The following is a 14,839-nucleotide window of genomic DNA, read 5'->3' on the forward strand; positions in this document are numbered from 1 at the left end:
TATTTTGTATAATATTTTATTATCAATCAGCCATCATTGTTGATTTGTTGTTATTATTATCCTCGAATTTCTCATTCAAACATTCACACGTAAATTGCTCCAATGATAATATATTATTTACCTCTCTATAATTTTGGCCATCGTTATTGAAAATTTAAAAGAGAATGTTGAGATTTGAATCCAACAATGGAGATCGTGCACAAGACCTCCCCTAACTTCTTTAAACAATCGCTTTCATGCACGTGGTGACATGCGCATTAGCAATGATTTCATACACACACGCCAAAGTCAAAGGTCAAACGCAGTAAAACCCTACAAAAAAGGATAAAGTATTATTTAAAAGTTTAAATTATTTACTTTAAATTATTAAATTCACACATATTTTTAAAAGTACGTGATTCTTATAATTTTAATTATTAATATGATTGTAAAATAAAAATGTGATTTATAGTATTTGTTAGAATATATTTTGATAATCACCATAATTACTGATTTGATATATTTTTTTTCTATATATATATTGATATTATTCTGTAATATTGTACATTAATTCCATGATTGTATTTCCTATTTTGTCTGGCCTTATTCAACTATAAATAAGCTCCATTATATACAGTTCAAAACATACTGAAATACAATATTCAGTTTATTCTTATATTCTCTAGTATTCTTTAGTTATTTTAACATGGTATCAGAGCCAAATGTCACAACTATTTTTCAGTTTATTAAGAATGCTAAAAATTACATTTTTATTTCACAACTATTTTACAATATTGGCGTGACAGTCTCATCCAACTCTTAAATAAGTAATTGCTAAAAAAAAATTCAAAAAATGATTGGAACTATCACGTCAATATGGTTGGATAAAAATATATAGTATATATCATTATTCTCAATCTAATAGAATTAAAGAAAACCTTTAGGTTTGGAGAAAACTTTGTAAGCAAAAAAAAAAAAAAAATACCAACCAAGCTCATAGGGAGGCCAATGACATATCTGAAAGCTCAGGGAAGTGTCTGATATTTATCCAAAATCGATGTATATAATTATTACTTGATTAAACAAAAAGGAAAGTAGCATAACTTCCATTAACGAGAAAGTGGTTTGACTTTCAAACTCAACGTGTCGAAAGCACCTATCGAAACCGTTAATACAGTGGGCTCCACGCTTTTAAATTTGTGCAGGTACAATCTGGAACACAATCCTCTCCACTGACTTCCACTTGTGGACCGTCCGATCTGCATTTATAGTAGGTGTTAATTGGGGGTTTAAACTTCAACCCACATTAAAAGGATGACAGAGGAATTGATGATTTCACTCTCAAGCTGGGCGCGTCCTTTACACGCTCTAAGTGAGAAAGATGATGAGAGAGAGAACAAACCTCTTCCACGGAGACCGAGATTTGGTTGCAATGAAAGAAAATGACAGTTAGTCATTGCATATGTAATAATGGATAATTTATGTAAGAGGGTATTCGGTTTTGATTTTGTACCTTGGGGCAATATAATAGTCATGGGTGGCTCGGCTACCTCCATATCGGTCGCAGGGGTAGTCGAAATCACCCCCAAGCCCTTAAAAGTGGTTTGTTCACCTCCAAAATCCTAACTTTTTTTTTTAAGGTTTTTTTTTTTTTTTTTTTTTTAGCATTTTGGGGTGACCGGACCACCTTCTTTTCAGTTTTTATTTTCTTTTTCTTTTATTTTTTTAATGGTTTAAATTTTTTATTTTTGTAATAATTAATGAATAATATATTATTTCTTTTAAAAAATTTATTTTTTTATTGCGTTGGACGATCTCAGCCATCCATTTGGAACTACTGCAAGTTGGTAGTTCCAAACTACCACATGTAAGCCTCTCACTGTAAGAGGGTATTCGGGTTCCATTTTGAATGTTGGGGCAATATACAAAGTGGAGATCACTTGTTCCCACATTACATATAATAGACTATTCTCACTGCACTTGATCGAATTCATGTATAAAATGAGTGTAAATTTGCGTAAGGTACTGATTTCTTTTGTGCTGATCTTACTAAAATATTATTTTCTATAAGAAATTGATAAAACTTATTCAATTTATTTATTTTGAAAGTTTTTGAAATAAAATGTACCTTTCAATCCTTTTACTATGAATATTCAAATTTGACTACCAAAGAATAAAATTAGATGGGGTTCATTTTGTTGGATGTAATAAGTTATTGGCATTATAGTTTGAAGGCTTTGTCTTATTGCAATATAAATAAACATTTTGGATAATTTATAATGAAATATTTACATATAAACCATACGTATGTGTGTGATTAAGACCTTCGTGCACATCACATCTTATCTCATGGTGGGAAAGACAGAAAAGAAAAAGAGACAAAGGTGAGTGTTGTTTACTAATGCATGCAATGTGAAGAAAAGGTGTGGATATGGAAGCGTTGAATCTTATGCAGCGGTTGCGCGTGAATTACTCCGAGGTTGCACATGGTTGTCGCCGTCCATTTTTCGATTAGTGTTCCCTTTCTGTTCTTTTAAGAATTTCTGGAAGCAGTAACTTCATCGGAAAGATTCTCCAACACAAAAAGTGCTTTGGGATATTCACCCTTTTTCTTATGGATTAATGTGATGTTTCATATTATAAATTACTAACAATTCATATAGATAATTATTATTAATTTCAATCTATTTGATTTTGTTGGGAAATAAATTTACACTACAAGCTTACCAAATTTTGGACTCAATGGTCAAAAATAGGCCCACAAAAATATTAATTAATAAGTAAAGGCAATTAATTAAATAGATATATATATTCCAATTAGGACAATATTAAAATAAATGATTCCTCTTCAAAGTCTACAAGAAAGAGGAGCACAATTCCAATTCAAGCTCCTAGGAATCCCAATTCAACTCGGGCAAGGATAACTATTTAAGATTATCTTTACAAGATAACTATTCAATATTATCTCTGCATGATAGCTGTTAAGTTCTATCTCAACTATAAACATCCAATACAACTCAAATAAGAAGAGCTAGTTCAAGCCTACCTCTACAGCCCAAGCCTATAAATAGGCCCATACACAAGGTACTAAAACATGTTGAATAATTTACTATCTTCTCATATTCTCTATCAGAGCTTCATTAGTCACTTTGAGCGTATTGAATTATTGTGCGCCGAAGCACAATATTTCTCTTAGAAACTGTTTGACTTTGGCATTGAAGTGTCCCAGGTTCCCTGAAGACCCCCTTTGACAATTACTCTTTTATAGTGATTTGGAGTGCATGACGACGACGTATTGCAGATCTTGAAGACCTCGAAGAAAGTGCATCAACCGTGTTGAAAACTGTTCTAATAATTTGGTGCCGTATGTGGGAACCAACTGTTAGAACAGTTTTTAACATGGTGGATGCGCTTTCTTCCGAGTCTTCAAGATTTGCAATACGTCGTCGTCGTACACTTCAAATCACTACAAAAGAGTAATTGTCAAAGGGGGTCCTCGGAGGAATCGAGGACACTCCGATGCCAAAGTCAGATAGTTTCTAAGATAAATATTGTGCTTCAGCACACAATAATTCAATACCCTTAAAGGAACTAATTGAGCTCTAAGAGAGAATATGAGAAGATAGTAGATTATTCAAGATGTTTTATTACCTTGTGTAGGGGCCTGTTTATAGGCTTGGGTTGTAGAAGTAGGTTTGAACTAGCTCTTCTTATTTGAGTTGCATTGGGAGTCCATGGTTGAGATAGAACTCAACAGCTATCATGTGGGGATAATATTGAATAGTTATCCTTGCCCGAGTTGAACTGGGATTCCTAGGAGCTTGAGTTGGAATTGTGCTCCTCTTTCTCTATAGGCTTTGAAGATGAATCATTTATTCCAATATTGTCCTAATTGGAATTTATCTGTCTATTTAATTAATAGCTTTTGCTTATTAATTAATATTTTCGTGGGCCTATCCTTGGCCATTGGGCCCAAAATTTTGTGGGCTTGTAGTGTGAATTTATTTCCCAAACAGATTTCATTATTATCTTCATCCTCTCTTCTTTGGGAAAGAAAGAGCAAGAAACTTATGTCCATTGCTGGCCCTCTGCCACCCCCAATGACCTTCTGAAAAATTTTCCTTTTTTTTTTTTAATTGGCCATTGGGGGTGGTTGAACCACCCCATGGCTAGGGTGGCCAACCACCCCCAAATGGCCAAAGGGCGTAGCTACGATTTTTTATTTTTTATTTTTATAAAAAATATAATTTTTAATGTTTTTAATTTAAAATATATATTTTTTAATTAATTAATTATATGGACACATGTCAAATCGTGATTGGTGTTGACATGACATTCCATCAAATTTTGGACGAAATTTTAACCGATGGACCATCTCCGCCATTAAGCAAACCAGAGGGACCTTTTGTGATAAAAAAAGTAAACTCTTTGGGTCAAAAAATAAAAAAATTAAACCACATGGGTGAATAAGGTATTTAACCTTAACTTTAAACACTCAAAACTATTTTCTCAATTAACTCTTACATCAATCTTTGTTAACAAAAAAAATAATAAAATAAAATAAAATAAAAAAATAATGGGTTAGTTGAGACTATCATGTTAATATTGTGAAATAGTTGTCATGAGATAAAAATGTAGTATATAACATTACTCATGCTAAAAACCACACTTTTATCTCACTACTATCCTACCCTACTAACGTGGTAGTGACAATCAACCCTTTGATTTTTATTTTTATTTTTTTAAAGGGCTAATTGGGATTTGGGACTATCACATCAGCAAAGTGAAATAGTGATATGATAAAAGTGTGTTTTATAGCATTATTGCTATCCAAATTATAATAACTTGAGAAATTGAGAATACTAAACAAAAACATGTAGGTTGCATTAGCGTCTGTTTGGAATTGCAATTTAAAAAATAGCAATTTTAAAACGTAATTTTTAAAAACACAATTAAGTATTTAGTGAAAATCATGGTTTGACCTTTAAAACACACTCCCTTGTATGCGATTCAAAAACACATTTTTTTATATGTTTTCAATTTTTTTAAATTTAAATTTTATTTTTTTTATGGTGATATGGTGCATATGGGTATCCATCCCAATGAATTACACCTTTTTTGTGGCAGAAACTAAATCTGAAAGAGCAGACTAGCGAAATCCAACGCAAAAGTTGCACAACAATTAGATGTTTTAACCGGTAGGGTTATCATACATTAGTTGCGGAAGGAGTTATTGGTCACTTTAGAAATGTGAGGAAAATTCTCACTTCTTGAACTACTTTTTATTGTTGAGATAGGTCTAAGACCATCTAACACTGGTATTCGAGCCTAGGTTCAACCAACAAGTCTCAGCTCAACAGTTCACGGGAGAAACGTGTTGTTTTTGCCCAATGTATGAGGGGAAGATTGTTGGAGTTTCGGTTATCCCACGTCTATTGTAGAAAGGACTGGTGGTCAGTTTATAAATGTGAGAAAAAACTTCACATTTTGAGCTAATTTTTGGGGTTGAGAGAGGCCCAAGACCACCCAACATAACTTTTATGGGTGCCTAAAGTATGGCCAAGTAAGCTTGGCCAAAAATATCCACAATATTCTCCATTGATTATGTAATAAATAATAGACATGGAATGGACCATGCAATCAATTAACAATTGTCCAAATGTTTCAATATGGAAGCCAATTCTTAAAAATCAAAAATAAAAAAATAAAAATTGGAAGCCAATTAGCACCCAAGCAGGTTTACCATAGATTACTACCTTTTCATGATAATATAGACCTATAGACAAAGGCAAAAGTATTTCTCTGTTTTTTTTTTTAAGTTGTATAATGGATTTGGCTTTGAATTGGAAAACACGTTCCTCGTGTTTTATTACATGACACATATCTTAATTTCAACAGTCCATATCCAATTAGAACCGAGCCCAAAATTTCATAATTATAGAAATCTCTTTAGTACTCAGTTTGCAAACGGTAATTAAAAAGTGTGTTCTAGATTCAACTTTATTTTTTTTTATTTTTTTTTGTCATTTCAAAACAAAAATATTAGCAAATCAAAATGACAAAATACTCAAAACTACTTTCACATTTATATCATATTAGAATACCTTTCTAAAAAAATTAACAACCAGAGCAATGCAAGCAAGGGATGAACGGGTATGTTTTAAAAAAGCCTGGTTTTAAAGGGAGTTTAAGACTGTTTTTCAAATAACATATTTTTATCAAAATATTTAGTTGCGTCTTTAAAAATTACGTTTTTTTTTTTTTTTACATGTCACACAAGGGAAGAGGGAGGGTAGATTTGAACTATAGTGACCTTCGCTTCATGAGGTGTAGTTCACAGTCGATTGAGCTACCTCTTAAAAACATTATGTTTATTAATTACATCTTGAAGCCACTATTTTTCAAGCCAGACAAACGATCCGACACTTGGTCCACCTTCATTATTTGATATGCAAAAGTTACGGACCACGGAATTAAGGTTTTTTTATTTTTTATTTTTTCCATAAGTAGCAACTATAGATGGAAAATTTATTATGGGACAGCAGGCGGATCTGATGTTTGAACATATTCTTTTTTGGGAGCTGATGCCTACCAGACATTTGGGAGGGTTTTAATTAGACACAAGCACAAAGGCTTTAAAATGTTTTCTTATTCTTGTTTCATGTTGTATTTGTTTCAAACATTACTTCTTCTTTTTTTTTTCTTTTTCTTTTTCTTTTCTTTAAGTGTTTTGACCATTTGGGCACAAAGTTCTTTCGACGCCCATGGATACTAGTAGATTCTTAGTGTTTGGTCTATTGGGTTAAGTCTAATTTTAATCATGTGTATATAAGTTTTTGGACACCATTCTCTTGCAAGCAAGGACAAAGGCAAATATTACTATGGATAGGGACCAAGGGCCAAAAAAATTAATGGGTAGGGGACAATAGGCAAAAAAAAAAAAAAAAAATTTACTTTATAAATTTTAGTTTTTACCTTGATTTTTTTTTTTCCTTGTGAATTTGGGGGAGGGGGGAGCATGGCCTATACCGGCCCCATTCCTCCGTCCCTGCTTGCAAGCTAGTTTTCAAGAGTGAATTTTACCCAAACTTTATATTATTTTCACTACATCATCAAGTTTAATGACAATTATATAACAGTTTACTAAATAACATTACATACATGTCTACGTGAAGAAGCAACTAACCATTCATATTTTATGTTAATATTACATTTTCTTATCTTCTTCATTTATGTTTATCCTTTATAAAGCCCTATACATTGTAAGTTAATATTCACTCAATAAAGAGTTGGGTAATGCTATACATTCTAAATTTTCTTCTAAAAAGTTGGTTTTCAAATGAGGTGTCACCATCCATGAGTTGGAGACACATTTCCCAAAATAATAAATCTCATAAGATTGTAACACATTGTCTGAGTGAGATACTTTTGCTGAAGTGAGATGCTAATATTTTTTTCTTTGGGAAGATACCAAATTTTTTATTTTCTGTTCTTATTTTATTTTGTGAAAAAGATCTTTCCCGTGCTACCATCAAATATTTTTGGTACGTACGTCTGTCTAGGCAAAAATGGGCAGATCACATAATTGTACTGCATATTGATTGTTTCAATTGGAGAGAATAACCAAGTTCATTTCATGAGCAATATTGTCTTATTAAGAGCACCTTTACTCCCAAAAGGAAGAAGAAGAAGAAGAAAAAAGAAAAAAAACAAAAAGACAGCAACATCGATCATAGCACTTATGTAGAAATCTCTTGGAAGTTTCCTGGTTCTTGCCCAACATAATGGACTGTTTGTTTATGGCCAAGAATTTACCAACTCAACATAAAACCAACGCTTTTATATAACGTTGGTAAACATTAATACATGGCGTAGTTACTTTAGGAGTATATCTTTTATTTTACAAATTAACGTGATAGTTCACATAATAATTATCTCATTAGTTAAATTTTTTTATTAAAAAAATAAAATAAAAATTAACCATTAAACTTATAGGATCCACACAGATTCAATGACAAGGACATGAATATGCTAAATAACAGCTTTCTAAGGGTACGTTTAACATTGCGATTTCATAAACAAAAAAATAAAATTTTAAACAAAATAGCAGAAACTGAATTGTTTAGGATTACGTTTTTAAAAAATTACGATTTGAAAATACAAAAAACATGTGCTTTTTGTGAAAGTGCACAATTTTAAAAGCCAAACCGTAATTTTTCCAAATACTTTTAACTGAACTCACGCATTTTTTTGAAAGCGTAAACCCTAAATCAAACTCTTAAAACCCTTGTAACACTTTGCGCAGTCCAGCCGGCCCATCCACACAATTTCAGGCCCAAAAATCCTTTCCTGAGCCAACTCCGAACTCTCACCAAAACACGCAACCACGTGGACTGCATGGAACCCACGACCCAACTGTATCCAAACGTTTACCTTCCGCCTCGGACACGTCACAGGTGCACAACAATCTTCTTACCCTATTCCCAAACGACCCCTCTGCCTCTACTTCTCCGCAAATTCCATTCTCACCCCCCTGCATCCACAAGTCGTTTGTGTCTCTCCTCACTCACACACTCGATCAGTCGAAGAAAAAAAAAAAAAAAGAAGAAAAAGAAAAAGAAAATAGAAAAAAACGTTTCAAACCCAAAGTCGCTCAAAAAAACCCTAGCTTCCTCAGTCTTGTACACAATACATACAGCTTTTTCATGGTTATAATTTTGGGTCCTTCGAGATTTTGCCGGAAAATCTTTGTCCATCCGAGAAAGCGCATGAGAAATTCGATATTTTTGAGAAACCTTTGGTAAATCGTGAATTTTTTTTTGGGACGAATTTTGTGATGGGTTCGGCGCCGGTTATACTGGAAATAAGCTCCGACGAAGAGTCGAGTTTAGGCGGTGTGGGCGAGGGGTTCGATTGGATGTCGGAGCTCTTCAACGAAATTGACGATAACGACTCCGATGAGGTCGTGGTGGTTCGGGAGGTCAACAACACCAAGCGAAAGTCGAAGTCTTTGGATTCGACGGAGAGGGATGCGGACGATGATTGCGTGGTTTTGGACGGTGATCCCGATAACCCGGTGTCGGTGGAAAACGAAGATTCAATTTCAAGCGGGTCGGATGAGTTGCTTGTAGTCGGAGAGAAAGGGCAGGTAATTTGGTGGCTGAGGAGATGTTTTAATTTAATTGAGTTTTGCTTAGTGGCTTAGTTGTAATGGGCTTTTTATAGAAGGTAATTATTATTATTATTATTATTATTTTTGTGGGTTTTGTGTATTTTGGTTGCTAAGGCATTGAATGTATGAGTATTGTATGTTACTTGGGATGGAGGTATGTAACCAAACTAGCTTTTGTTGGAAATAACTTTATAGTTCAATAGGCTCCTTGATTCCACAAAGATATTACCAATTAATGCTCTCTTTAATCGGCTTTGTAAGCCAAAATTACAAAGTGGAATTCATCTTAGACTAACCTATTTAGCATGCTTGCTTATTATGGTGCAATTTATGCTACTAAAGGTGAATACTTTTGAAAGAATAGAGTGGTGCTCTGGGAAAGGTAGTTACTGCTTGGATTTAAACTTGCCAGATATGAACAATACCGTGCTTGTTTTGTCATCGAGGAATTCAGTATTGTTTTTTTATTGTGCTGTATCTGGATATCCATGTTGTGAGCTGTCAATTATCTCTGGTCTGTTGTGCTCTTTTAGCTCCCGCTTTCAGGAATGTGCAGTTCACAGATTATTTGTTATATTATGGATACATTGCTATGACTGCAGAGTTCAATCCAACGATCTATATGAAGCACCAATGCACGATTTTAGGTGGTGCTTCATGTTACAAGTTGATCTTATAGTAGTTGGCTGCAGTTTTATGAGTAGGCAGCTAGACAAATGTAGATGGGTTTGGCAGCATCTGCCAGCTTGGATAGGCAGGTGGAACTCTGGATGTTTGGATCCTGTGATCTTATGGCAGAAGAGAGGCATATTTTCTTCTTCTTCACCTCTTGCAACAATTAGATCACTAACTTTTGAACAGAATAGATATATCAAGATGCCTAGTTTTCCTTCATGGCAAATATTTTCAGGACTGGCACGTGTCTGTGGAAGTTGAGATGGCAAAGGACATTAACATTGGGCCAACCACTCGGCTGTTACCATTGAAAAAAAACACCCCCTTTTCGTGGAGCATGTCCACATATTGAAATTTGAACTGCTGATCCTGGTTAATTTCAAGGCGAGAGCGGATATTTAATCATTAATGAAGGTCTTCATCAAAATATTGTAATACACATTTTCGTTTCAGATGTTGTTTCATGGTCAACAACTACTTGATTAAGTTGCTGAAGTTTCACAAGTTGGTGATATGTATGCCTGACATTGAATTTTTAATTGGCTTAGGAATTTATGAAGGCATAGATTTTCTTGGGGGCATTCATTTGTTGGGTCATCTTTAATTATGTACAAGCCTTTTTTTTTCTTTCTTCGTTCACATGCCTATAGCCTTGTTATCTGTTGCCAACTAAATTTTATTGTGTTTTTTTTTTTTTTTGTTGCAGATTGCATGTAGAGACTACCCTCATCCACGTCATCTTTGTGCCAAACATCCTTTTGGTTCTACGCCCCATGATAGCCACTGTGAGCAGGTAAGATCCATATTTAAGCTATGGCACCTAGAAAATCTAGGACTTGTGTTGTCCTATGTTTATGTCCTGACATTCTCATTCCTGGCCATACTAAAATGCAGTGCCACTGTTTCGTCTGTGAATCTCTTGCACCATGTCTCCATTGGAGCACTAACATCTCCAGTATCGGCCATTGTCATGCCACTGATAAAGAGGAGTTCTGGAAAATTCAGAGGAAAAGTTTCAAGCTGGAGAAAAATGCTCCATTACCAGCTTTAAAGGCTACTGATAATTCTCTGCCTATTGCATTTCCCCAATTTAAAGGAGCTCAACCACTTGACCTTATTCGATTGGCACCCAACTCTATACCTCATAATCAGGTCTCTAGGCCAGCTATAATCCGTTGCCCCTCCTTGCCCAATTATACTTTGCCAAATATCATAAGCCAAGGTAGAAGCCAACAGCCAGCATCTGCTTTGGCAAAAAACAGATTCCATACAAATTTGGTTCCATCGAATGTGCTTGGTGTACGTAATAATGTCACCCAAAGGGACCGGGTTCTTAGCGTTGGGACTTTGGGTCCTCATGCAATGTTTAAAAGGACAGGACCTGTAAGGGGTGCCTCGCCAATACACTCCACTGTGTGTGGTTCATCAAACAAGGTTAATTGTGCCCCTGCAACACAGTATACCAGAAATGCTACTCCAACGGCATCATCAAACGATAGAAATCTTGTTAGGTGGCAGAATGTTCACCCTAGTGTAAATTTTGAGTCTTATAGGCCTCAGGACTCCTCCCAGCCCAACTTGGACAGCTTTGTCGCAAATGTAGCATCTTCCCAACCGCAAATATATAGTCCTATTGCTCAATCAAATGATGGTGAAAATTCTTGCCAGAATGGGTATCAAAGTCAAAATGCTAACCAAGGTATTTATCAGAATGGGAATCAGAGTCTAAATGCCAGCCAAAATATCTGTGAGCAGGGGAATCAAAGTCAGAGTGCCGCAGATCCAGGTTTTCCAGATTTTAATTTTAGTTGGCCTAGCCAATCTGTTCAAAGCAACCAACTGCCTCCACTTGAGAATTCTCAAGTTCAAATATCTGAGCGATATCCTGTTCCCATCGAGGAGTTTAATTCCCAGTTTATGGGAAGCTCTCACCTCAGTGAAAGCAATCAACAACCTGAATTTAGTGGAAGTGCAAATCTCAGTCAAAGCAATCAAGAACCTCAAACTGAAAATTTCCAACTTGAAAGCATAAATCTCAGTCCACTGGAGGACTTTGAGAACTGGTTGGAAAACCAGTCAGTTCCTTTGGTTGCAGATGGTTCTATGCCTACTGAACTTGATATATTTTCTCCTCAGGCTTCCTCTATTGATGCGGGTATGCTTTTGTTTGATTTTGAGACCTCCTGGAATGGTCTTGCGCATGCCTAGCCAATGACAACTACTTGTGCTTCTTGGAAAGAAGTAATTGCCGGCAATCATAACTTCTGTTCCTCAACAAGAAGTAAGAATGATTTCCACATTGCACACTGGGGTTAAAGGTGATAGAGTTTTGGTGTACAGTTTTAAACTGAAGTGTACAAAATTGCCTGTAGGTTAGATGATGCTGTAGAGGATGGTAGATTTTGATGTCTTATATTCATGAACCTAATATGTTAAGTTACTTGTAACATCTGCATTGTTCTTTCCCCTTGAATTTTGCCGTGTCAGATGCCCATTCTAGTTGTTGAAGATGATCCCTGCAGAGTTTTGTACCTGTATGAGGTTGATTTGGTTTTCTACATGTGGTGAAAGTGAATGAACTTGGTCTTGAATTTTAGAAAATAGCTTACGTCAACGGGTTACGGCTACCTTTTGTGTACTTAATGGTCCTAACATCCGGACAATCTTATGTTTTTATGTGAAAAGCTAGCTTTTCTCGAAAACATGAGATTGGATGCTGGTGCGTCTTGAATGCTTGTAGATTTTTGTGAGTACTAAATGCATGGTGATGCTAAGAACTGTTGAAGATCTGGCTACTGGAGATCTGATGAAATGGCAAGTACTTGATATCTTGGGGGCGTCTTGAACTCAAAAGTTTTTACAATGTTTCATGTGGTAATGTAATATAAACGTTCTGTGCAATCCTAGATTTGTTTCATGAAGCACTTTGAGGTCATTGCTTGAAACTGAGAATTGAGAACCCTTTTATTTTGGTATCAGAGAATTAAACTTAAAACTGCATTTATTTATTTATTTTTATCTTGGTCCACTAGAAAGGCAATTTCGGCCATGGTATAGGAGAGAGGAACTCCCGTCTGTTGTTGGGGTATCCTCCATTGCAGCAGAACTCAATTTTTTACTGAGCTTGATTGTGAGCCATGGTATTGCACATGTAGGATTTTTCCTTGTAACCTAGTTTCAGAAAGAAGGTATTAGATCTCTAGCATCTGCAATATAAATTTGAGCTAATTTCCCAGTCTTGAAGATGGTCAGCCACTTATGAAGCATCTCCTTCTGATATAATATATTAGCCAAACCCAGACTCATTTTCCTCTGCTGGAAACGCTGATTTTGCTTCCCTTATTTTACCACCTAAAGCCTGCAGGAGATATTCCAGAGTCCATTACTCCCTCCTCATTGTTTCTGACAGCCACTGACCCAATAATATGATTAGCGCCAACAGCGGCATTATCTTATTAACTTTAGGAATTCGACAGGAGGGGGTAATGTCTTGAGCCTGTGTGCTTAAGTGGATCAGGATCTCCCCACCATATATATATATATATATTTTAAATGACGTGATATTATTTTCACCACGAGACATCAGCCCTATTGTATGAAATAAAATAAATTTTCGATTATGAAAACCTTATTTCGTATTGAGCAATTAACTTGTTTAATTTAAAATACAATATATGTCGCTTCAAGTTTCAAATCATTTATTTGTTAATATATTTGAGAAAACAAAAATGTTGATCTACATCTTTTTTATAAAATATTATATAAATTGTTGACATGTGTCAGCATATAATAATTATAAAGTTTTTAGTTTGGTTAGTAGATTTCAGTTTTCCCATTTTCCCCCAAAATTTGAACACGGCGTCAAATCAACCATTTGTTCCGAACGACATGTAGCAGATCCTATCTACTCCTATTCTTACAACGACATGTAGCATAGTTGTTTCTAGCTTCTTCTTCTTTACCACTGAAACTCAAACCGTAGGGTCTCTGTCTCTGTGTGTGTCCGTCCCTCCCTCCCTCTCTCTCACAAACATACGCAAAAGAGGAATGGCGTTATGGATGGAAGCGGGTTCGGATCCCACCACTGAATCCGAGAAAGCGGACCTTGAAGCTATCGCTGCCCTCAAACAGTCTGCTGCCCTCGAACTCAAGGTCTCTCTCTCTCTCTCTCTCTCTCTCTCTCTCTCTCTCTCTATATATATATATATATATATATATATATATATATATATATATATGTCAGAGAAAAACATTATATGCTCGAATAAGATTCTGGGGATGATATTTTTTGGGGTTTGATTGATTTGCAGGAAAAGGGTAACCAGTATGTAAAGATGGGTAAAAAACACTACTCTGATGCCATTGATTGTTATACGAGGGCAATTGATCAGAAGGTTTTAAGCGACTCTGAACACTCGATTCTCTTTTCGAATAGAGCCCATGTGAATTTGCTGCTTGGAAATTACAGACGCGCTCTCATGGATGCTGAGGAGGCAATTAAGCTGTTCCCCGAAAACGTCAAGGTGGTAATTTTGTGTTTGTGGGAATTCTCAGCTAGATACCGTTTGTGCTGGATTGGCAAGGATTTTTCACTTCCTCGTGCTTCTTTTGGTTTGATATTGTTTTATGAAACGATATGAATTTTGATTAGGCAATTTATCGAGCTGCGAAAGCAACTCTGTCATTGAACTTGTTGGCTGAAGCGAAATCATTTTGCGAAAGTGGACTTGAACATGACCCAAACAATGAAGAACTAAAGAAGCTTGCAAAGCAGATTGATTCGCGGAGGTTGGAGCATGAACAACGTGAGGCTCAGGTTTCCAGGGCTGTTGCTGAGGCTAAGGTTTGATAACTGCATGCACTGTTCAAAACAAATCTTTCTTTGGTACCTTGATGCTCATGTAAATGTTCCCCTTGTTCTTCTCTCCTGAAACTTTACAGGGCCTTGTTTCTGCCATTGAAGATAGAGGCTTGAAGATTGGGAAGGCAATGTTTCGAGAACTTACTGGATTA

General features: G+C 35.5%; 2 protein-coding genes across 2 annotated transcripts; both read left to right on the forward strand.

The window, feature by feature from the left end:
* Nucleotides 1-8,504: 8,504 nt before the first annotated feature.
* Nucleotides 8,505-12,826, forward strand: LOC132165652 (RPM1 interacting protein 13). The gene is made up of 3 exons (XM_059576301.1): nucleotides 8,505-9,127; nucleotides 10,533-10,619; nucleotides 10,721-12,826. The coding sequence occupies exons 1-3, from the start codon at nucleotides 8,816-8,818 to the stop codon at nucleotides 12,032-12,034; spliced, it is 1,713 nt and encodes a 570-aa protein (XP_059432284.1). The 5' UTR covers nucleotides 8,505-8,815; the 3' UTR covers nucleotides 12,035-12,826.
* A 1,001-nt stretch (nucleotides 12,827-13,827) lies between these two features.
* On the forward strand, nucleotides 13,828-14,836 carry LOC132165825 (uncharacterized; the record flags this gene model as incomplete). Its single annotated transcript, XM_059576508.1, has 4 exons — nucleotides 13,828-13,978; nucleotides 14,137-14,349; nucleotides 14,478-14,669; nucleotides 14,768-14,836. Coding segments are annotated over exons 1-4 (579 nt in total), but the record flags the coding sequence as incomplete, so codon positions are not given.
* Nucleotides 14,837-14,839: the final 3 nt, after the last annotated feature.

Source organism: Corylus avellana, chromosome ca11 (assembly GCF_901000735.1).
Source record: "Corylus avellana chromosome ca11, CavTom2PMs-1.0".
In the NCBI taxonomy this organism is placed as follows: domain Eukaryota; kingdom Viridiplantae; phylum Streptophyta; class Magnoliopsida; order Fagales; family Betulaceae; genus Corylus; species Corylus avellana.

What these genes read in the sequence shown, in the direction of transcription:
- LOC132165652 (XM_059576301.1), top strand. Translation starts at nt 8,816, where the DNA reads ATGGGTTCGGCGCCGGTTATACTGGAAATAAGCTCCGACGAAGAGTCG. An exon ending in TAGTCGGAGAGAAAGGGCAG is followed by an intron (nt 9,128 to 10,532) that starts GTAATTTGGTGG and finishes TTTTTGTTGCAG; the next exon opens with ATTGCATGTAGAGACTACCC. An exon ending in ATGATAGCCACTGTGAGCAG is followed by an intron (nt 10,620 to 10,720) that starts GTAAGATCCATA and finishes ACTAAAATGCAG; the next exon opens with TGCCACTGTTTCGTCTGTGA.